The 24,539-nt window shown below is 29.7% G+C and overlaps 2 protein-coding genes across 2 annotated transcripts; both read right to left on the minus strand.

Moving 5' to 3' along the window:
* Nucleotides 1–5,476: 5,476 nt before the first annotated feature.
* Nucleotides 5,477–8,484, minus strand: LOC113393469 (endocuticle structural glycoprotein SgAbd-2-like). Its single transcript, XM_026630357.2, has 4 exons — nucleotides 8,353–8,484; nucleotides 7,455–7,597; nucleotides 6,103–6,257; nucleotides 5,477–5,762 (listed from the first exon to the last, which is right to left on the minus strand). Exons 1-4 carry the CDS (start codon nucleotides 8,359–8,361, stop codon nucleotides 5,641–5,643), a joined length of 429 nt encoding a protein of 142 aa, XP_026486142.1. The 5' UTR covers nucleotides 8,362–8,484; the 3' UTR covers nucleotides 5,477–5,640.
* A 9,632-nt stretch (nucleotides 8,485–18,116) lies between these two features.
* On the minus strand, nucleotides 18,117–23,524 carry LOC113393589 (endocuticle structural glycoprotein SgAbd-8-like). Its single transcript, XM_026630566.2, has 3 exons — nucleotides 23,331–23,524; nucleotides 22,018–22,189; nucleotides 18,117–18,939 (listed from the first exon to the last, which is right to left on the minus strand). The coding sequence occupies exons 1-3, from the start codon at nucleotides 23,522–23,524 to the stop codon at nucleotides 18,811–18,813; spliced, it is 495 nt and encodes a 164-aa protein (XP_026486351.2). The 3' UTR covers nucleotides 18,117–18,810.
* Between the last annotated feature and the right edge of the window lie 1,015 nt (nucleotides 23,525–24,539).

Below are 24,539 nucleotides of genomic sequence, written 5' to 3' on the forward strand. Positions count from 1 at the left end.
TTCTTTCTTTAAAATTAGCTATAACTCCTCTAATCGCGATTTGATCTGCACAGTCCACTTCCCACACAAATACAAAACAAGTCAGATGCTGATAAATAGCAAAAGCCCATTATAATTGTATGAACGAATACGGGGCAAAAAAGAAACTAGACGAGCATTTAAAATAAACAAGTTGATGAACTCAGAAGTAAATAAAAAACTAATATAGAGTTGTAAAATAAGGTTTTAAACTAGTTAAAGCTATAATATATAAATATTTATACTGAGAACAGTATACTTCTATAAAACATAGTCATTGTTTCTTATAATTTATGGTGTAAAATGGTTTAAAATCATAAAATAAATAAGTACCGTACCGTGGCGATTTAATAATTATCATAGCCATTTTATATAATTCATATTATATAATACAAAGTACACGCCCGTCTTCGATAAAAGCCGCCCATTGTTGATTTATGATATATCGAAATACTGTCAAAAGTTATCACTCTTTGTATATTGGAACGTTGTGCGTCTGCGTGACAGATGACATCGGATCATAGGTAAGTTAACGAGCTTAATGGGCCCCTATGATGACATCTTCCACATTATATAACACTATTATTGCCAACAGTCGAAATACCATCTGTTAACCGAAAAGGGAACGAATGTTGGCTGAACTTACGTTGGTAAATGGGTGTTACGTAAATAATTATCATTTGCAAACTTAAATATTTGTATCTAATAATTTGTGATAATGATTATTAATCGGTGTTCTTTATTTAAAATATTCATTTAGTGTTTATTACACATAGCAGGTACACATAGATAATGCTAATTATAAATGTCAAATCTATAAATCTACTAATATCATAAATGGGAAAGTGTGTGTTATTGGTTTTGTGCCTTTTCGACATCAACAGAGTGACGAAATGCCATGACATTTGTCATAATTGATTAGCAGAAAAGATATGGGCTAACCTTTATTTAATAATACACATCCCATGAAAACTTCTTGCGAATTTTAAAATACATAAGAGATGGTAAACTTAGAGAAAAGAGTGCAATGACACAATAAACACAACCCACAAAAAATAGTTGATAGTTAATATAGAATTAAGTATGGCAAACCACCTATAAATATTATTGGTGATTAAAAAAGATCATCACATTTTGTGTATAGCAAAGGAAAATATGCAAAATTATACTTTAAAAATAACAAACGCGATCCTTTTTCAAATATTACGTTAATATACATTTAAAATTAAAAAAATACAATGGGCTATATAATAGTCGAATATAACATGTTAATTTTCTAAGAAATATTTCGTTAGTACATATTTTTCTTTTTGCAGATAGAATCGTTTCGTTTCTAAATAAGGCTGTTTCAATATTGCTATCTACATTATTAATTATTTTTTTAGGAGTTCCTTTTCGAAAATTATAGCATTTTTTCTTAAATAAGAATGAATTAAATGTTAATAAAATTAAATGTACGCAGAATGGAATAATAGAAAACATTGATCGAAGTGAGGGTACTGACATCTATCGTATGAGGCACGAATTTTCTGAGTTGCTGAATAAAGGCTGAGATATCATGGCCAAATAACCAGTCTTGTGGTTAGGACAAGATTTCTTTTCTTTACACAAGATGGCGTTGTTGACCACAAATATATGCGTATTTTTTACAATGCTAAATTTGATAATATATTACGTATTTCGAAAAATATTTAGGACATATATGTAACTTAGAGGAACATTTCAGATTTATATAAATAAAGTTATTTAATATTTTACAGCCCTGAGATTTAGGTTACGTAATAAAAGACAAATGAGGTTTAGTTATTTTTTTTACTATTTCCCGTATATACAAAATCAAAATCAAAATATACTTTATTCAAGTAGGCTTTTACAAGCACTTTTGAATCGTCATTTAACAAACTATTTAAAGTAAAGCTACCACCGGTTCGGAATGTACATTTTCCCGAGAAGAACCGGCAAGAAACTCAGTAGTTACTCTATTTCAATATCTAAAAATACAGTAATGTTAGTTAAATACAATGATATATGTATGTTATGTCTCCTGCCTGGAAGTCAACAAGCATTAACTCCACGCTTTTTTATCATCAATATACTCTTGTATCGAATAATATGCCTTCTTTACCAATATATTTTTTACAATTGACTTGAATCTATGAAACGGCAAAGTTAAAAATGTCTGCGGAATTTTATTATAGAAGCGGATACCTTGCCCTAAGAATGATTTATTGACTTTGCAGAGTCGGAAACTTGGCGTTCTAAGCTTATCCTTACTTCTTGTGCACATACAATGATTATCACTGATTTTATCAAAGTGATCAATGCTACTGTGAATATACATAATATTGTTGTAAATATACTGTGACGCAACAGTCAGTATTCCTACTTTGTTAAAAACATCCCGAAGAGAGTCTCTAGCTCCAAGATTATAAATAGACCGGATTGCTCTCATTTGTAAAATAAAAACAGATTGAATATCTGCAGCATTACCCCAAAGTAATATGCCATATGACATGACATTGGCATATTACTTTGAAAAAATAAAAAATTGACAAATTTTTATATTATGATATTATATAGTTTCAGGACGGACATTGTACATATTTGAAATTGCGACCTAGGAATTAAACCCAGAACCTTGGGCCTTTTATCTACCCACTAAACCAACGAGGTTACCTGTTAAAGCAAACCTGTCAGATACACCTTACTGTGTATGGCTACTTTAAAGCGTACAAATAAATCTCGTATACATATATAATACGAGAGTAAAAATATAGATATTTTATGAATAAGATGCAGAAATGAGTACATTATAAATTTAAGAAAAAAAATTACGCCTGAAATCGACAAAAAGACACTGCATTTAAAATGCACATAAGTGGACTTGAATTTTGTATACATTTTGTATAAATTGAATGTTATTGTTAGATCTAACTACTTATAAGTCCCAGTATATCGGTTGTATCGTGTCATATAAGGTTCTTATATTATCGACTTAAGTGCTTTTTTAATCATAATATATCGTAAATGAATAGAATAATAATAATCATCGATCAGTTGTGAAAGCAAATTGAACATTAAATAGATACAGTAAACAGATAGTTTAAGATTGAATTTAAATATGCAATTTCAGGGCTTTGAACACTAATTAGACGATATAATGTAGGTAAGTTGCTTATGTCACTTTGTATGACAAATATATTTGTATTTTTTGTCCGAGACTATATAATTATGTTTTTGGATAATTATAAAGCAATGTTCTATATTAAAATATTTTACAAAATCTACCAATAAATGGTAAAAATATAAAATTAGGTACGCGTATACATATACGAAAATCTCGCGCTCTAACATCGAAAACGAAAATTTCAATAACATACGGATGCAAATTAGCAAAGCAAACAGCAGTACAATTCTGAGATTCTGAGAATTCACCTCGCATGTCACTCGTGAAATGTTTGCAACTGACTTATGGTAATATGCCATTTTGATACGTGTATCCTATAAATTTTATAATTATTATTAGACCAGTCATTAAATAAATTTGTAAATGCAAATGAACCGAGAAGGCTGATTTTGGATATACTGGAGGAGGGGCTGCGAAAAGCTTTACTTGAAATTGTCGATTTTTTATGTGCGTTTACCGCCATCTTGATAAAAACAACCATCTACAATAACTCGGCTGTGCGTTGTGACACGAGAATTATGAAAAGATACTTTGAGATATCGAGAGTGAAACTGAAAAATAAAGTACGTACGACGTGCGTAGTTACGACGTTTTTTTCGCTCAGCTGTGTAATCTTTGTAAAATTCGAGCTGCGCCGATCTGATTCGAAAGACCAGGTACATGCTGAATGATCTCCAAGATCGAAAGAGCAAAAGTCATCGGCACTTTCGGGCTCGATATCTCAATCAGCGCTAGGTTAAAAATGCATGGGACCTAAACTTTAGAGCATAAATGAAACAAAAAAGTATCTTATCATAATTTTCGTATCACGACGAACAGCCAAGTTATCGCAAAAAAATGTAATTCAACCTTTTTTTTCAAGATGGCGATGAACGCACGTTGGAAATCGAAGTCGACAATTTCAAGTTAAGCTTTTCTCTCTTAGCCCTCCTACAACATATCCAAAAATCAGCCATTTGGATAAATGAAACAGTAACAGTTTTGTATATAATGATTGAACTATATTTTCAATATCACATATCTCATTATAACATTTCACGCTCGTGTTCTGCAGTGAGTTTTGAGTTACTTATTTTTACATTGTATAATTACAATGCCTATACAAATTCAAGGGCTATGTAGGATTTTTAATTATGCGATTATTGGCATTTTTTCTTAATATAATCTACTTTCTAAGCATGTGGCAGCATTAAAATTACTTCAAATCTTAATGGAGTAAAGTATGTTTTATTTTTATGGTGTCTGTAGGCGCACGAGCAAATGGGCCACTTTATGGTAAGTGGTCACCACCGCCCATAGATAATGGCGTTGTAAGAAATATTAACCATTCCTTACATCACCAATGCGCCACCACCTTGGGAACTAAGATGTTACGTCCCTTGTGCCTGTAGTTACACTGGCTCACTCACCCTTCAAACCGGAACACAACAATACTGAGTACTGCTGTTTGGCGTTAGAATATCTGATGAGTGGGTGGTAACTACCCAGACGGGTTTGCACTAAGCCCTACCACCAAGTAATGTACCACAAAGTAATGTTTTGTTGCCGTGGTTGAAATCAGTCAGGATTTTATTCTTTTCGATTTTTTCGTTAAATAAATGATATGCTATTAAGTAGCACACCATAGCATTGCTCTTTATTCACAAATGTGATGCAACTTCCGACTACTCTCTATTAGTCTTATGCACTAAGTATGTACATACGAGCACATTATATTTTAAATAATTATTATGCATGTCTCATAATCATTTGTAGTGTTCCTTTTTTTTGAATAAACTTAAACATATTTGTAAGAATTTTGTCGCATTTTAATTTAAATAGAATATTCAATTTTATATAAGACTTTGCACATTTTTTAAACTATTTTTCCATATTTTTAGTGTTAATCAGACAGCTGTTTTATATCATGCATGTTCACAAACAAATGTAAACTATGTAAAACTATAATAAGTTATTTAACCTGTCCAAATTTTAGTACAACATAAATATTATATTTAAAAAAAGCGAAGTCATAAACTGAGTACTCTTTGTAACTCCAATTGTCTCACGTTCAAATTGAATTGTACATATATATATTTTTTTATATTATTTGACTTATTAACGTTTACGGTTAAAGTGAAGTGAAGTTATATAATATCAGGAGCAATCAATTGAGTTTAGTGTGATATCAAACTCTCCAGCTTTATGATATAAAAATAAGGTAGTACTTAAATAAATGTATATCATGTTATTGTTTAAGTTTTGACAGGGAATATAGTTAAAATGCATTCATTTAAGTTTTTAATTTATTCTCGTTCTTATAAAATTAAAATACATCACAGTAGCATTTATTCTTATAACTAGAAGATCGTTGAGTTGTTAGGTATTTTCCAAGAGTCATTAGATCAGTGAGTCTTGAGTTCGCTTGGGTAGTTTATTGGGGAGGATCGGGGAAATTAACCACGGAAACCTTGTTGGTATTGGTTTTGGGGACTAGATGCTATCAATTGAAGGGAGCGAAGGATCGAATCAGGAGTGGGAGGAGGGGTAGGCAAATGAGCACCTTCGGCACGGAAACCTGTAAAAAATATTAAAATAAATTTAAATTGTATACGAAAAGTAACATATGAATATTAATAAAATTGTTCCTTGACTAATTGCCGAGGCAGTCTAAACTGTTATAGGTACATATATAGTTAACTCTTAACGAAGAAGGGTTAATAAACGAATAACAATTAGCAATAATGAGACGAGGACTTATTGAAGAGGGTTACTTATTCATCGAGAGGATAGCAATTGAAAATGATAGAAATACTTAGTGGAACTTTTTTCTGGTGGTGCTAGTTGTAAAGTAATCTTATTACAATATCGGTGCACATGTGCATGATTAAATATAATAAAAATAAATCTTAATTTACCGTTCTCGTCAGCGATGTAGTTCAGTGTAATTGGGACACCTTCAGGTGAGGTGTAGGAGAATGAACCTTGAGCGACCTGTGCCTCGGCATCTTTAATTCCAGCATTCTTCAGGTAACCTTGTTCTTGTGCAGCAATACCGTTGCCAGTTTCATAGCTGCAGATTTATTGCATAAACATATTATATTATGTATAAATTATATGATGTTCAATTAAATTATAAGTATTAGTTAGTTTAGTGGTATTGTATTTTTAATGTTATTTTTTGATAAAAAATAAAGATCGTAAAAAAAGGAAAACTCAAAAATTTGGTTATATTTCGTTTATGCAAAACTTATATGGTCAAAACAATATTTTATCGCTGCATCCAAGTGTATGCTGTTTATATTTCTTGAATTGATAACGATCATTACTTAACCTTATAACGAATCAAAGTGAGTACCGACTCATAAAACAGTATATAACTTAGATATATTAAGTAAAGAAAATATTAAATGTAATATTAAAATATATTATATAATTATTTTAAAAGTAATTAAATTTAAGAATATTTTTATAAATCATAGTAAACGATTTCTCTGATTCGGCAATCGTTTGTAAATCACACATGTATTTTAAACGTGATTTGGATGAACAAATATAACTTACGAGTGGATTTAGTGAACTGTACAGTAGGTTAAAATAATAATTACGTATGTCATTTTGTTTGTCTCTTTTAAAATATGTGGTACAGTTTTGTCATCCATTAATAGGTATTCTTATTTATATGGGCATCTCATGAATGATTGTTCTAGTTTTCACATTTATGATATCTCAATAAATTATGCAAGAATAGTAAACATATATTTACATATGAAATGACACTAAACAGCAACGACGCATCTGAGTCAATTACGTAATGAGGGCTTGGCTCTTAGGCTGAGACAGTCTCACAGGTAACTCCCACGAATTTAACGTTTAATATATTTGACACTAGAGGAATGTCCATTTATGATCTGCCTTTTAGTGTGTTATTTCACAACGATGACGACTTTTGGCATAAAATAGAGAGTTACGGTATTAGTTCAAATTTACACTTTGTGATGAATAACAAGACAAATTATGATAACTAGGAATGTGAGAAAACGATCTTTTTTTCTTGTGCGTAAGAATACGCTACAGTAACTATCGAAGGGTAAAAGTTTCATACATAATTAAAAAAAAAAAAACTAAATGATGTACAATAATTACCTACATTCATATATTAAAATATAAATAACGCGATATATATACTACTTATTTTACTATGTATGTTTAGATGTACTTGGTTGAAAAAATTGTTCTATTCTAACAATATGTTTTCAAAAAGCTTCACCTGTATTGGTAGGATCCATCGGGATTGATCTCCTGATTCTGTCTGATGATCGGAATCACTTGATTCTGATACTGAGGCTGTGGTTGATATTGGAACTGCGGGGCCGCGTAGGTCATTGCCACAAGGGCGGCTAGTACGACGAACTGCAAAAATATAATAGTTATATTAAATAATTTACTATTATTTGTCGGACTCAAAACATACGATTTTGTAAACTGAGGAATTGTGATGTAAACCTTTAAAGGTTTATAATTTTCATTCTGCAAAATTTATATAAATCAAGTAAAAAAAATCCTAGTAAATTAATAAAAATATCGAAAAATGTACATAAAATTTAAAAGTACGTACTATAAAAGAGATTAATAATTATTACTATTATGGTTTACTATGTTCGATCTTTCAATTATGATGGTTACATGTTATATTATCACGTATTTATGGACACATGCGAACGTGTTCGATCGTTATTCTATACAAAATCATATAAGTGATATTGATTGTTTAATTTTCCTAATCACGAAATATTCCCTAGTTATATGAATATTGTTAATAATTTTATTTATAAAAGCTAATAAAATATACCTCAAAGATATATATGACAAACGATATTTGACGAAATAAGGAATTCAGAAATAAAAAGAAATAAATCAGTATTAATATATGGATTATAATATAATTAATTATAATAGATATATTTTTACTTTAAAAGTTTGTTATATTTACTATAAAATATTATTATAATAAATATTATTTTTATAATATTATTTTTTATAAGTTTATAAGCTTTCTTTTTTTCTATTTAATAAAAATATGTTTCAAAAAACTTTAGTTTAATTTTGCACGAAGGATTACCTAATGTTCATATAGCTATGTGAATATTAACTAGTCTTTAACTCACCGATTTCATTTTTGTTTTTATGATTAATTAAATAAGGAAGTGATGTGGTGATCCTCGGTAGATGTTTAAGGCTGGAATGATTTTTCAGATCGACGCAGCTGCTTTTATACGAGACAGCGTCAGTGCAGTGCGTGAAATTGGAGTATAGCGATTCGAAGGCGTAAGCGCGAAACGTAAACACATCAAAGATCGACCCGCCAGCATATCTTCAATCTCTTCATATGTCATTGTCTATAATATTAAGATTACTAAAATTAATTCTTCTTGATATATTTTTTAAATAAAGAACGTAGGTTTTTGAGTAATAGTTTTAAATAAGTTAATCATAAATAACACGTGGGCTACAATGATAACAACGAAGTCTGTCATTAGAAGCGAAAAAAATCGTACGAAATTATAGTTGTTATTAAAAATATTAAAAACATTGATTCCTGATTTTTTTTTAATAAAAGTTAATCACTAAATTTAGTCACTTAATTTAAGGCAATTGATACAAAATGGATTTGAACAGAAATGGACCTAATTAAAAAAAAAAAATTTAATTACATTAGATCCATTCTAATTAAAAGTTTCACTATGTATTTCTTAAATGCATTGGAATTCAATAAATTTCTATCATAAGTACTCGTCTTTCTGACGCTAGAACCAAAATAAGATACTTTTTCCATAACGTCATTTTAATGCAAAAACTATTCCAATACTTTATTTAATTACTTCCTCGTCACTGAAGACGTTTAACAACAAAGCCTTATATTTATAAATTACCTTCGATAGCCATTTCATCGTACCGCATGTCCAATTAAAAGGGACTGCATAAATTATTTATTATCGTTTAATGATAAAATATTAGTAAGTTCTTAAAGAGTTATCGATATCTGGAATGATAAGTTCTGCATATAAATCGATATTTTTCCATTTTTATTTTTTTTAATATAAATTTAATGATTGATTGAATCGAAATATTTTTTTTATTATCCCATATAAAATTTTAACAAATTGCCAATTTTTAAAGTTCTTTGTTAGAATTTTGTAAGTTTATTACACAATAAAAGTTGACTTGATGACTTGACTATATATTTAAAAAAATAGGAACGAATGGGTTACTCTTTTTTTTTTAATTTCAAATTTCAACACGTTGGTAGCTTATAATTCGACTTAATTCTGAAACGTCCAAAATTCCCTTAAGAATGAGTGAAAAGTATGTTGATTTCAATTTAATAGTACTACATGTTATTTACATGTAAGTTTTTTATAAATGATTTTTGACCAAAATCTTTTCGATTTCACTTTATCCGGGACGAGACTCTAAATGACCTTAATAATAGCGTACATTGCAAAACGAATATATCGTCTACATGTTTAACTTTACTGACCTGAGTGTTGAAAGATATGTTAAGGAGATTTTAATATAATAAATACTCCTTGGTGTATTCTATTTTTTATTTATATGTAATAAAGAGTTTTAAGGATTGCTCAAATAACAAATAGATAAATAATAAATAAAATTATTAATTTTTCACATGGAGATTACTCTCTTAGTCATAAAGCTGCCTATTGTAAGTACATAACATTAATTCATTATTGTTTTAAAATGGTGTTTTATTTTTAATTCTATGAAAGCGCATTTATGTCGTATTGTATGATATGTATATTATTAATATACGTGTAAAATATTTATTTTACCAATATATATATTTGTACCTATCTGTAATTGTAATCATTTTAACTTTTGATTATATTAGAAATATAACTTTAAAGGTTGAATAAAGTACGTAGCAGTTGAAGCTTTCTTTATTGAAATTTTATAAAGACTAAATGCACCTCGCGGGTTAATGGCACTAATAGCGTAAACAATCAAATAACCCATCACATACAAGGCAAGTCTGGCAGCGCTTAATTTAATGATTCGCTTCAAGCCTTCACAGCGAGCCGATTACAATAAATTCACATTACACAGCAACATGATATTTTCGATCGTTTATTCGTAAAGGCCAAAATGTATGATAATAGAATATTCAATTAACTCAATTGTAGTAATTCATTTAAATTTTTATTTAAATTCATTATTTTTTATTTTACATTTGGAGTTTGGCAAATGGGCCATCTGATGGTTATTGGTCATGATAAAACTTAAAGATTGGCCAATGCACCACCAACCTTGGGAACTAATATGTATGTCCCTTGCTTTAGTTATGTGTACTTCAGTCACACTAGCCTACTCACCCTTCAAACCGGAACACAACAATACCAAATATTGCTGCTTGACGATAGAGTATGTGATGAGTGGTTGGTTACTACTTAGACGGGCTTACACAAAGCCGAATTAAAATAACCAGAGTAAAATATTAAAGCATTAGAACAAAAAGTATTTACTAAATCCATCGCCTAATTATGATAGTTTTAAATTAAGTTGTAAATGCTTCGTAGTGAACAGTAATCTAACATTATTATATTCAATTTAGCAGTGTTAGCCATTATACAGCTAATTTCCACGAGCAAAGCTGACAACAGATACTTTTCCCGTTTGCTTAATTACACCGATGCATGAAATTTAAACACATTAGGAATTATATCGCATTATAACAAATGTTTTTTTTAAATATATTTTCTATTTTTTTTGGAAATATTAGTATTGATTTAAAACATAGACATTTTGTTTTAAGAATAATAAATATTTAACTATTTATGATATAACATTTAAACGATAGATCGTGATGATAGCCTTTTGCTAGCCTAGCGTTTAGCTATCAAAATACTCTTGATGGATTTCTGACGTTGAAATGTAGGTAAGTTAATTTTTATCTTTGTTTAATTCCCAGATATTACTACTCACGCATTAATAGTTTCGCTTTTATGTAAAAAAAAAAAAAAACAAAAATTGCATTTTGTAAACAAATCTAGAAAGTCGATTTTTATTTTACTGTAGAATGTTATAAAGTTTTAAATAAACATATTATTCAAATCTAAACTAAAAATCAAAACTACTGTTAAATCTGACCAATGTTTGCTCTACATACAACATCGCATATCAATCTATTTTTATATAACTTTAGAATAAATAAAAAGCCGCAATGGCTTGGTGGTTAGAACGCGTGCCTCTTAACCGACGTTAGTGGGTTCCAGCCCAGGCAACTTTCACGTTACGTACTTATTTTTTGTGTATAATTGATCTCGTGCTTGGCAGTAAAGGAAACCATCTTGAGACAACCCGACAGGACATCATCTTATTGAATCAAAATAATCAACAAATACCATGTATCAAAAGCCTATTGTTAAATATATAATTGGTCGATCAAGCGTTCAGTAATAACTCAAGATATATTCACTAGAAATAAATGGTTTCATATTTAGTCTAGTAAGCTTTACCATGACCTTTATGATTTACACTTCATTTTTGGCCTTTATAAATCATTTTTTAGCTATGTTCAATATGTTGGAGCAAAAAATGAGATTCGGAACAGTCAGTCAATATAATTTATTAATTTATATGTATTTCTAATATAACAAGGTATCAATATGAAACATGTCTGAAACTATTGTTTGGCCTTATTCAAAAAAAAAATGAAACGGAAGATCAATATCGGGTAGTGCTTTGTACAAGTCCGTCTGGGTAGCTACCTCCCACTCATCATATATTCTACCGCCAAACAGCAGTACATAGTATTGTTGTATACCGTTGGGTGAGTAAAACAGTGTAACTACGGGCACATTGTATATAACATCTTAGTGCCCAAGGTTGGTTGCACACTTCCGATGTATGTAAGTGGTGAATATTTCTTACAGTGCCAATACGGGGGTTGATGGTGACCAATAAGCATCAGGTAGCCAGTTTGTATGCCTTAATTTTTGTTGCACGAAGTTACGAGACGATGACTTACGCTGGTTTGCCATCCAGAAGAACCTCGATATACCAAGTTTCATCAAAAATAAAAACAATGTACATTTCCACATATTCCACGTCTATAAGTATACATATCTAATTAATATATACAAATCGCGAGATGTAAACTTATGACACCCTTTAATAAAAGGTAACCTTAATTAACATTTACAAGATTTAGTCGTAAATAATTTCTGATGTAGCTAATAAGAAATTATGTATGTATGCTTGAGACATAGCATGCTTGTACACGGATCCAATAACATGCTTTCTAGACCTTAGAATATTTGTTATACTCAAATCAAAATTAATACGTACTTAAACTCAACTCAAATTCAAACTCAGCAATATTTTGTATTGTTGTGTTCCGCTTTGAAAACTAGTCAGCCAGTGTCACACGCTCAAGGGACATGTCATTTTACTTTTCTTGGTTAGTGGTACATTTCCGATCACTTACCATCAGGAGGCCCATTTGCCCGTCCACCTAAAAATGCTATAAAAATAAAAATTTTAAAATGCAACCGGCTCGTTATTACTTGAAAACTAAACTCAGTGTTCAAATACTTATTAATAAAAATATAAATTATTCAAGGATATAAATAATTAATAGACAATATCTAAATTTATGGAAAAAAATGATGCGTATGAAGTCCCAAAAAACTCGTATATCATAATGTACTACAGGAGGGCTAGCTGGCTGGGCTGGTTCACTTTTCGCCCAGACAAATAAATTTGCGATTCAACGGGGAAAAGCTGCTAGTTTCGCCAACACTCCACCCAATGTCAATTTGTAAAAGTAGCTTATTGTATGTATTAAATATTTATAAATTGTGATTTATAGTTTTCTATCACCAATTTTAAAAATTATAGTCCATTTTTATGGTGGTTTGACCCTTGGTCTTTCAACATATAACAAGCAGATATTATGTGTAGGTAATCTCATGCTGACAGAGTCAAGTGTGTAACGATATAAGTGAAACTTATATAACTTAAAGCTCATATATTACATGATGCTATAATAGAAAATTTACTTTTTTTACAAAAGACAGTTTAAATAAAAAAACATTTATAATTATTATACGTACTATATATCGAGATGTTTTTAAAACATTTATACATATATAGTGTTTTTGGATACCTACGAAGGCGGGTAAAATAAACTATTAATTGCTAACAAAAAAATAGTAATTTTAGAATTTAAAATTACACATACAGAATTTAAAAACAATTATTTTAATATGTAAAGCTTAGAAATAAATTATACTTATTCAAATCACAAGGACTTTAACTTGTGCAATGTATTATAACTTATACAATTTAAAATTATAATATGTAAAATATTTGTTTCTTTATTATGATTTAAATACCAATAAACTAATTAGAGTAATTTGTAATAATTCATAATGTTTATAAAAGGACAGATATATTAAACGCCACTTTATATCATAAGACTCGTCTGCAATATTATATTATATTTATTGATTAAATAAACTTTGAGATTCATACTGTAATTTGCCTTATTTTTACCAAACATTTAATTTAAAATGTAATTCCAAAAGATTATTCGATTTACTAAAATAGCCTTATAATACCAAATATGACTATAAGATTCGATATTACAATTACAAAATAACGGAGATATACAATAAAAATATATTTTTTATAGTCGGTTTCTGATATGTCAATAAATTTTCAATACCAAGTATACACCGATAGTCACATATGACATTTACCAGCTATATCGAATGTCAAAATATTTGCGTGCAAGAATCAGTTTAAGATTGATGAGTTTCTGTATATTATGTATGCGGGCCGATCGACATCTTCCTATAATTGACTTATAATAATAATTGACCCCATTAGTGTTCGCTGTTGCAAGCAATAGAGATAATTAGGAACTTGGATGAATACAAATTTTAATCAAAATAATGATTTAACTATTAAAGCATTTTGTAACATTAACTTTTTAAACATCTCGGGAGAGAGTCGAATCATACTGCACCTACTACAGTATGTGAATGTATGTACGCGTGGGAAAATTCAAAAGGACGAGCTAAACTTAATTAATTATTTAATCAGTAAAATCAAATTTAAATTTCAGAAAGGCATCGCACCGTTTTTTTTAAAAAAAAAGAGGTTTTTATACAAAATCTACAGTAATAATAAAACTAATTGAGCTATTTCAATTTCCTAATGTGTTGTTTTTCATTTTAATATGTTTAACAACTTCGAGCGAAGCGAGGATATGCAAGTAATCAAAGTACAGTATGGAGTAAAAACAATTAATATTTTAAAATAGTCAAATTTAATATCATACCCGCGTTTATATTATTGGTATAAGGGTGGTTATTGGTGGAGGGTGGTAGATAAGTGGATGACTGCATCACGGATATTAGTAATTGCTTGACACTGCTGTAAACAAAGGAAGGTTAAATTTTTAAATAGATCGAGAAATAATTATGCAAAAATATTATCATCATCAGTGACTAATAATATTTTTCTGTAGTCAATAACCAAAAATAAGTAACAACTATAAATACGATTGTGTCTTAAACGATGCAGGCTCGTAAAATTTAAGTGTATTTGCTTACTAATAATAAGTAGTGACTTTTTATTTATACAGCTTCTTCTTCAGTATGTTCCTATAATAACACGTAGGCTTATTAAAAAGCATCAAAACTCATTCGCCAACGAGTCGCCAATTATATTTTTAATAATATAATAAGTATTACGAAAACCAATAAAAGATTAATGTATGTTTTGAATAAAAAAATGATAGAAGTTGGGACAGATCTTGTAAAGGCGAACGAACTTCTCAAATATATATATAAGGTGCACTGTATCATGTATTCTTACAGGGCCAAGTACAAGCGGAAAGAAAGTTTGACGAAAGGTTGTGATTAATTATCGTTATGATCGTTGATGACGATTATAATTAATAATTCAACCAATCACAGTTAACTGATGGATATAGGGAGAGCCCTAGGAGCTTTTCTACATTTAGGTAGAGCCCTAAATGTAGAAAAGCTCCTGGTATTTAGCCTTCAGTCGAAGTCATCGAAAGGTATCGTACCTTATTCAATCGAATGATAAAATTATAGAAACAGTTCGCTCCAATTGTCATCCGTCCCTAACATACGTGGTGAATTTCAAAGGCTGTTATATTGGCTAATCAGTACTTCCGCGATCATATTACAAATTTCATTTGTCAAAGGTGCGTCGAGTTTACCTCACTACATAGTATGCTGAGCTACCTTGAATTTGATAGATCATAACACTATTCATTGCTGATAAATGAACGAGTAGGATGGGTATCTAGAAATATTAATGAATGTTTTATGCATACTAATAACAATAAATAAATGATATGTATGGTCTTAATTAGGGGTCAAATCCTTAGCACCAGGTAGCTATTGAAAATACAGGTATAACACAACAATACTTATTTATATAATATGTGAGTAAAAATTGTATCATCAAAATTTTATTGAAGATATATAAAAAGGATATAAGAATATAAAAATTGGTAAGTTTTAAAAACTGTTTCTTTTAAAAGTTCTTATAATACGCAGAGTAGGTGACATTTTTATAATACTTACTTACTTATCGTGATTTTATTGTATTTATTTGCTAATAAAACTATCCTTAAAATACATATTATTCACAACACAAGTGCAAATACAAGAGAGGGGTTAACTACCATGAATCTATGACAGGTCCAGTATGAACGTGTTTCAATATAGCGTGCTTAACGATACAAAATTGAGATTCTATTTATTTTACTATCTCAATATTAATCTTTTATTGCTTGTATAAACTTATACCTCGAAATACTCACACGCTTCAAGATAAAGCTAAATAACTTAACAGTGGTAAATTACCTAAGATATATTTTAAATCAACTTCTAATGCGTAGATTAAGAACTCACGCAGGTGATATGATATATAATTTTCATTAGATTTACAAAACTCTGTATGCACACAGCTTTATGAATCATCATTATAAGATATTATTGTTTATTGAATAATGAATCAAGGCAATAATAGTTTCTAGCAAACTACAGAATTTCAAAGGTTACGCATTCTTTACTGATCCGTGCAATATACAATTTGTGGTGATCGATTCGATGCGACTTTTGAAAATCTTAAGTAAGTCACAAATATTCTTTTTATTTTTATTGTGGCTTTTATTTGTGCCAAGGGGGCACAGATTATTTCGCCAATGTGACGTGCGATAGAGAAGACACGATGGAGATTTAAGTCATAAATAATAACACGACACTGTCACTATCACTGACTGTCAATATTTTGTTGACAATTATTTAAATGCTGTTTCGCCACTGGCACGAGTTGTAATCATATTTTCTTTATTATTTTTATTATTATAGGTTATTGTAGATAAAGATCTTCAGGAATAATGGTTTGTCAAAATATTTAGTTGTTGTATTAAGCAAGGAATGTGTTTGTTAATAAACATTTAATAATATATTTTAGGCTTTCATATAACTTTAATGCAAACAAAAATATATTTTTGTAAAATTTCGTATGTTGCTTGAAACTAGATAAGACCAAGTTGTTGTTTAGTATTAAAAATATTTTATTCTATTTTAATTATTGTTAACAGTAGGCTGACATAAGCCAGCATCAGATAATTATAATATGATTAATAACATAATTCAACAAAATTACGACTAATAATTATTAATTAATATATTTCATACTTCATTAATACTGTATTATTAGTAAGTTATATATCTAATATTGTATAGGTAATATATAATATTGTATTTTTGATCCATTACGAATTATATAAATAAATAATAATTAAAGTTGACCCACATTCCTAAAAGCGCAGTTAACGATAACTGAAAAAAGATTAGAAGTCTAGGTTTAAACAAACTTCAACATTGTCAAGAGGACAGAACTTTTTTATAATAAAAGACTGTCAAACTTAACTTAAATGGCAACCTTTTGGAAATTAATTTACCCTATTTCAGAATACCTACAATATAAGTTATCTAGTTAGGTGAATCTTTATTAGACGCGATAAGGGTAGGTAGGGAAGGGTACGTGATCGAGTTCGTGCCCAACATTCCGAAATAAAACGCTTCTGTTTTTAAAAAGGTTTCTTCGGTATACAAGCGAAGAAACCTTTATAAAAAATGTGTACAGGATCTAATTTTTATAAAACAACTCTAAAAAAAACGATTTAAATATTCGCATATAAATCAAGGATATTGTGGTGCGTGTATGAAAATATGTTAAGCTTAAGATCAAAGCAACATAATAAATCTATTTCGCTTGAAATATATTTCATAATTTGTTTATGACATGAATCATTTATTTTAAAATATTTTTGGATGAGGCATTTTTTACTTAATTCGAATGTCTTTTAAAGTATAGCCAAGGTCTGTTGAGCACTAGGTGTGCCATAAATATAACACAATAACAATTCGATTTTGTAACTTTAATTTTATAGGCTGCTCCGGGTTCTGTTGTTTTGCATTTGTTTAAATATATATAATAAAGGATGATAGAAGGATATTAAGCTCACTTAAGCTAAAAAAGATTTTTATTACGTAACATAAAATCATTAACCACTTCGATAATTGCACATATTTCTAGATTAAAATTCCGGTGAGGATGTGTTCGTAATTCTTCTTCTCCTTTTTACAGCTTGACCGGTTTTAATGAAATATTTTTAATTACTTGATGATCATTATATTTGTCAACATCCAGATTTAATTTTTCATACAATTCAATAAATGTATGAGCGAAGTGTGAACAGGTCTAATTTTTATCTCATTGAATAAAAATATTTCAAGTTAAAATTCTTAACCCGTACGAAGTAGGGAGCATTAATAAATATAAAATAAGACAAAAATTTGTAATAAAATGTATTTATTTTATATTTTTATTTAATAAAAATAAGTATTAAAAGATACAAGTAATAATAGCTATGAAACTATAATTCTGCGAATCGCTTTTGTAATGTTATTGATGATCACTATAAATGGGCGTGTTAAATGATATTTTATTATATGTAGAATCTTAATGGAATTACGACATACAATATAATATGAGAATAATTTGTGCGTCCTGTAAAGACTAGATAGTGCTTGAATTCAAATCCATTGTGAATTTAAAATGATAGATGGATATGCGTATGATAAATGAGCTTAGTTGTTAGGTTTTCCGACGAGAATTCATATATTTATATGAAAAAATCGCTTATTTTAGCTGTGACTGACACTTTGTCGTGAATATTCGGCAGGTGTAATATCTCCATAACTATCAAGGCGATGTTATAGGTTACATAAATACCTCATGCTCTTAAAGGCGGGTACAGATCAATAGATTCGTAGGTATATTATTGTGTTAATAATATTTTGAACTTTCTGCTTGACTAGCAGTGACTGTGAATGGTGATTCATAGCAATGTTCGTGGATGCAGAGACCTTCATGAGTTTTTGATGTACACCCGAATTTACAGTGAAGATTCTTTTTATATTATCAGGAAATTAGTAAAAGTGTTATGAATTGGCAGTTTTAGGTTGTACACTCTTTCTTTCTGGCGCTTAACGTTTTCCTCTATTCTTGTATGCTGGAGGTTGACCTTGACCTGGTTGCTGAGGATTGGCTGCGATGTATTCCAGAGCTCTTTGTATTGCGGGAGGTATTGGTGGCGGAGTTGGAAGATGATTACCCTGAAAAACGATTTTCCGTTATATCCATATCGTAACATATTTTTAAACAGGATACAAGTACACTAACATAATAAAATATTACATATAAAATTATGTTCTTGAAGTATTTAGCATAAATGCAACAGTGCTACAAAATTATTCAGATCATATGTAGATCTGTGGTACGCATTGCACGATAATAATGCAGTTAGCAGACAATATCTGTCCTACAAACAGGTATGTGTTTTGGTAAAGAAAATGTTAATATTATGCAAAGAATTGTTCTCAGTTCCAAACTTGTTACGAGACTATAAATAGAGATGTCCACCGAGTTCATGATAACGAGCTCATTTTTATATGCATATGGAAGATGTACGTGAGATGAAGGATACAAGAAAAGCTTTATAAGGTAATTATTGTGATATAATTAATCTGTCTTAAATGTTTTGAATGACATTAAGTTTCAGCCCGTATATATTCCTCTGCTGCGTAAGGCTTTCGCTCATTTTAATGTATTTGAAGCTTATTTATACAGCGGTGCCCTTTTGAGGTTGGGTGATAGTCATTCAACATAAGTATACAGGATGTTTTTTTTAAACACAAACGCGCTTCTTGTCCAATTTTGAACGCATGGTTTTTGGCTAAGATTCACATGTTCTATCCACGGGTTCAATTAACAACTCATAGTTAACTGGTTAAGCCCAACCCAACTCACTCGCTAAGCAAATGTTTTGCCTATATTATGTAACGAGTATAGGGCCTTGGCTTCTAGGGAATGATTTAAAACTGTCGGTGATGTTTGATGTTGCGTTTTAATTATCCAAAAGTAATTTGAAGGTATTACGTAAACATTTTATATATTCTACTAAATTCATTATATATTGTAAGAGAAACTGACGTTATTTATATGAAACAGATGAGATTTATTACTAAAATATTGAAATGAGTTCAAATTCAAATTTTTGTAGCTGTTGCTATATTAGCCGATAAAGTTGCGTAGGCGTCGTAAACTATAAGTGAGCTCGTTTGGTAATGGCCTAGTTTGTTTCGACGAATTATAGATATTCATATCAGTGTCACATCAACATTAAGACCATTTCCCATTTCCCAAGAACGGGTCACGGGTCGACATTTGATATTTTGAAGCGACATTTACACATATAAATTGGCCAACTCACACCCGCGCCTGTTCTGCACTGACATCTTCTATAGGTCCTTACGTAATAACGATGATTCAGGCTTTCAAGGCATAATTTGTGCTAGAACCACTCCCAACTAGGTATTTCAGTTTGAATTTGTAATTCCTAATAACATAAGGTTTTTTTAATCTTACAACAATTGTTCGTTATTATATTGAGAGATTTTATACAAGTATTATGCAATTGTTTAAAGAATTAATAACATTACACAAAATAATTTCGTAACAAGGAAACTAGCTAAACAGCCAAATTATATAATAGCTTGTTAAAAAAAAGTCGTAACAATGAATCAAAACCTTTAAAACAAATGCTGATTATTGTCAATTGTATACATTTATTGTTCGTAGTCGTACTTGTTGAGATCACACTGATTATGACGAACCTTTCCAAATGAATATTGTGTGGTCTTACATTTGTAAATGTCATATAAATAAAAACTATAGTTTCTTATTCTTCAGTAGGTCAATGCTGATTACATACATATGCATTGTGAATTTGGAGTAAAGTGCGATTGGCAGACATTAATACTTTAAACAAAGGCGCAAAGTTCGTAACCTGACAGATTAAAAAAAAGAAAAAAAACTAACAAGCTTATATTAACAATTAATATTTTATTTTCTTATCAATAAAATAAAATTATATAATTTACCATTATTTATTTTAGTATGCCGGATTCCGCGACACATCTGTCAGTTACATAGCTATTAACGAACGAAAGATGTCAAGGTTTTTGTATGCCGGTATAGGGTCAGGTGAATAACATTATAGAAGAAGATAAAGAAATATTTTATCACTGCGCAACGATTCGTTTTATATTCTCGTTTTCTGTATAAAAAACTTTATATTATATAATGTACTTTTATTGAATTTAGATTAAAATAATATTGAATTAAGTCGTTTTAGTATTTAAGTAAGGAAGAATTTGTAAAATGCAATGGACATTTAAGGGTAATACCATGAACAAATATATAAAAAGTATGAATAATTATAATGAATTCTGCAAAATGTTCAGACGGAAGCGGTATAATCGCAAACAAAAATGGTAAAGTGCTTGAAGATCTACAACAGTCATCTTTAGATAACATCAAGTATACTTGTCCTGACTACGAAATGGGTTTTTAAAAATATCAGCGCGCAATCATCAAGTTTATGCGTCTGACTAATTTCAATAGTAAATAATGTAAAATATTTACGTGCACTAAATCTGCTTAAGACGTAATAGGTATTATTCCTTGTGCTTATCTCTTTGCTGACTCTCGATATAATTGCTAATAAAAGTATTATGTCATAAAGATGTGTGAGTTACGAATCAAATGATAGTTTAGTAATATAACGTACAATACGTAGGTACACTAAAACAGAGTTTTCGTCACACATAAATCTATATTCTCAAAATACCTTATATAGAAGTATTTTTTAAAAGTGTACTACCTCGATATATTTTACGTTTTCCCCTTGTTATTCCTTTTATTGATTGCATACATTTTTTACTCTATTTCTTCGGGTTATTTTATGCGTCATTAAATGTATTGGTTTGGTAAGCTATTATATATCGTTCTTTTCACAAGTTCTGATGTATTTCGGGTAAGCTGATGCACAAGAGAGATTTTGTAGTTTATATATTGAAGAACACAAGTGTGTGAAAAAAACAAGTGCAACCCAATTCCTGTTGAGACTCAGTACTAACGTCATCGAGTGCTTACCAAGTGCCATTTTCAAAAAATAGGCAGCTATTAACGTTTTTTCGTCATAAAACTAAAATATTTTTATATTATTGGCCCGATCAAAAGCTTTGTTACCAACACATCTCAAAATTCGCAGTCTTTATAAGACTAAAGCCAACTGACTTAAGCCAGGCTTAACACTCAACGAAGCAGGCAGACAATGTAAATTATCTTACCTGAGGTTGGAACCCATTTTCATCGGCGATGTATGTGAGAGCGATAGGTGACCCATCTGGTGCCTTGTAGCTGACACTACCCTCAGCGACTTGTATCTCCTTACCTTCACCTTGTCCGAAATTCTTTACGTATCCTTTCTCTTGCGCTGCTATTTCGTTACCAGTTTCGAATCTAAATAAAAACAAATTGATGATTTCAACAACTACCACAGGAAATTATTTTTCTTATTTAAAATATATATATTAAACAAAGTGCTTATAATAAGACGAAAAATTAGTTTCACACGTTGAGTACTTAAGACGTTCGAGTACTTGTATTACAAATTGAATAACGAATATGAAAATAAGCTTATCTATAACTTGGAATATTTTATTCGTTTCTGTCTTATGTTATCGAAGATTGTACTCAATAGCCAATTTAATTATATCAAAATGTACTTGATGGTCTACTATAGTCTTTTACATGCAACCAAAAACAACTTTAGAAGAGATTATTAAAAAAAGGGTAATACGTAACATAGACGCATACATATACAAAACCTAGCTGGTTTTAATCTTGCACAATTTTATTGAATCAACAAGTTACCTTTTAGTGATATCTAACGTAACTTTAAATATTAAGAAATTAGAAACGCTAGAACACATTATGCTACATAATCTCAGTATACAATATAAGTATAATAATTTACAATTATTGTTTGTTGAAGTTTCAAATAACATCTGTTAGCATTAATTACATTTATATAATATATCAACAGTAAAGTATATTTAATTCGTTCATTTATATGACATTTATTTTAAATATGTTTGATTGTAACATTCAACTTTTTTTATGATCTTTGTTAATGTTATTTTATTGATAGTGTTTTGTTATTAGTTTGATTGAAATTCTCGCCGTCATTTGAAATTTGACAACACGATTTTGGAAAGTGGAAAATCTCAAAGACTACCCAATATGCGCAAACATGTGTAAATTATTTATGATTTCTATCCCGTCACCCATATACATGTAGTCCGATTAAAGGGAAATCTAACAAAACAGTCGATTGGCTACAGTAACAGGCCGTAACACCAGACTGCAACACTTTCGACCAATTTTTTGTGTTTGTTCTAAATTTTTACATAAGAGAATTGCAGCCCAAAATTAGCCACTATCATTTCAACGAGGCGGCTCTATACTAAAGCAAAACTACATCGCCTTATTTCGTATTTTAAAAAAATATTGATAGCAGATAAGGACCAGTGATTAGTAAGGTTGTGTGTCTTAGCGGAAAATAATTAGAGACCCCTACTCAGTCCACAAAAGTACTTACGCCCATTTATAGGATCCATCTACATTTGGCCCGTCTGATTCAAAGCGAAGTATAGGTATGGGATCATTTCCTCTCTGCGGTTGCGCATTTAAGCTGACAACTAGCAAACCAATAAAAAATATAGAGATCTGAAACAAAAAAAAAATTAAGTATCCATACACGTAAAATTTACGTTTATTTTTATACCCTGTCATTATAATGGGGACTCGTCCAATATCATATTATCAATTGAACCGTATGTGGTTTAATTTCAACACATAAAATGACCAATCCCGAATCCAAACGATAACAAATCATTATGTCAAATTGTATGTTTATTTATTTATCTTATTCTATGGAGATTAATATAATATAATTTTATATGCTAGATCAGTTCCGAGGACAGTGCATTTTTAATACTTGTTTATTATTACTTGATTCTACAGCCCGGATTCGACGAACTCCTCGGCAGAAAACAGCATAAATACGTTTAATTATTATTGAAAATACTATTTAATTGTTATTGATAATTTCATTTCAAATATGAAAAACGCCTAATATTATTTTAAAGCAATAAATTATAGTGTAATAATTGATATTATAACATAAGCAGGCTTTTTAAATGATGTAGCCATTCAATGGTACCTATTACGCTTTTGTTACTTTATACGTATAGCAATACAATCCAAACTAATTGATGGTTAATCAATTTGTTTGTTGATAAATAAAATACATTATAGTTACTGATGACATAGGCTTCTTACAAAATGCCTAAAAATATTTGTTTTATAAATTAACAAAAAATATATTTTATAATTAACATTTCCGTCCGTACTTTACTTTTTAATTATCCATGACAGCTACTACAGTATGGAATAAAAATATGATACTAAGCAAATCTCCATGAACTTAAAATAAAATGAAGGGAATCAAGAGATACGTCATACATCATTGCCATCGTACACATCTAAAGCGTAACGTGAATGGTTCAAATGTTACTACCGGAATGAGGAAAGAAAGGGTTTCATGACTTGACGCTTATCTTGCATAAATTAATGCGATGCTCGAACGAAAAGTACACTATAAACTTCAGCCACTTATAATATCTTTAACATTTATTATTATTAAAGATATAATGTAATATTAATTATGTATTTATTAAATTACATCATAAACTATAATTCATAAATAATAACTAAAAAAATCAGTTATCTTGAAATTATAAATAAT

This window comes from Vanessa tameamea, chromosome 6 (assembly GCF_037043105.1).
Source record: "Vanessa tameamea isolate UH-Manoa-2023 chromosome 6, ilVanTame1 primary haplotype, whole genome shotgun sequence".
Lineage (NCBI taxonomy): Eukaryota > Metazoa > Arthropoda > Insecta > Lepidoptera > Nymphalidae > Vanessa > Vanessa tameamea.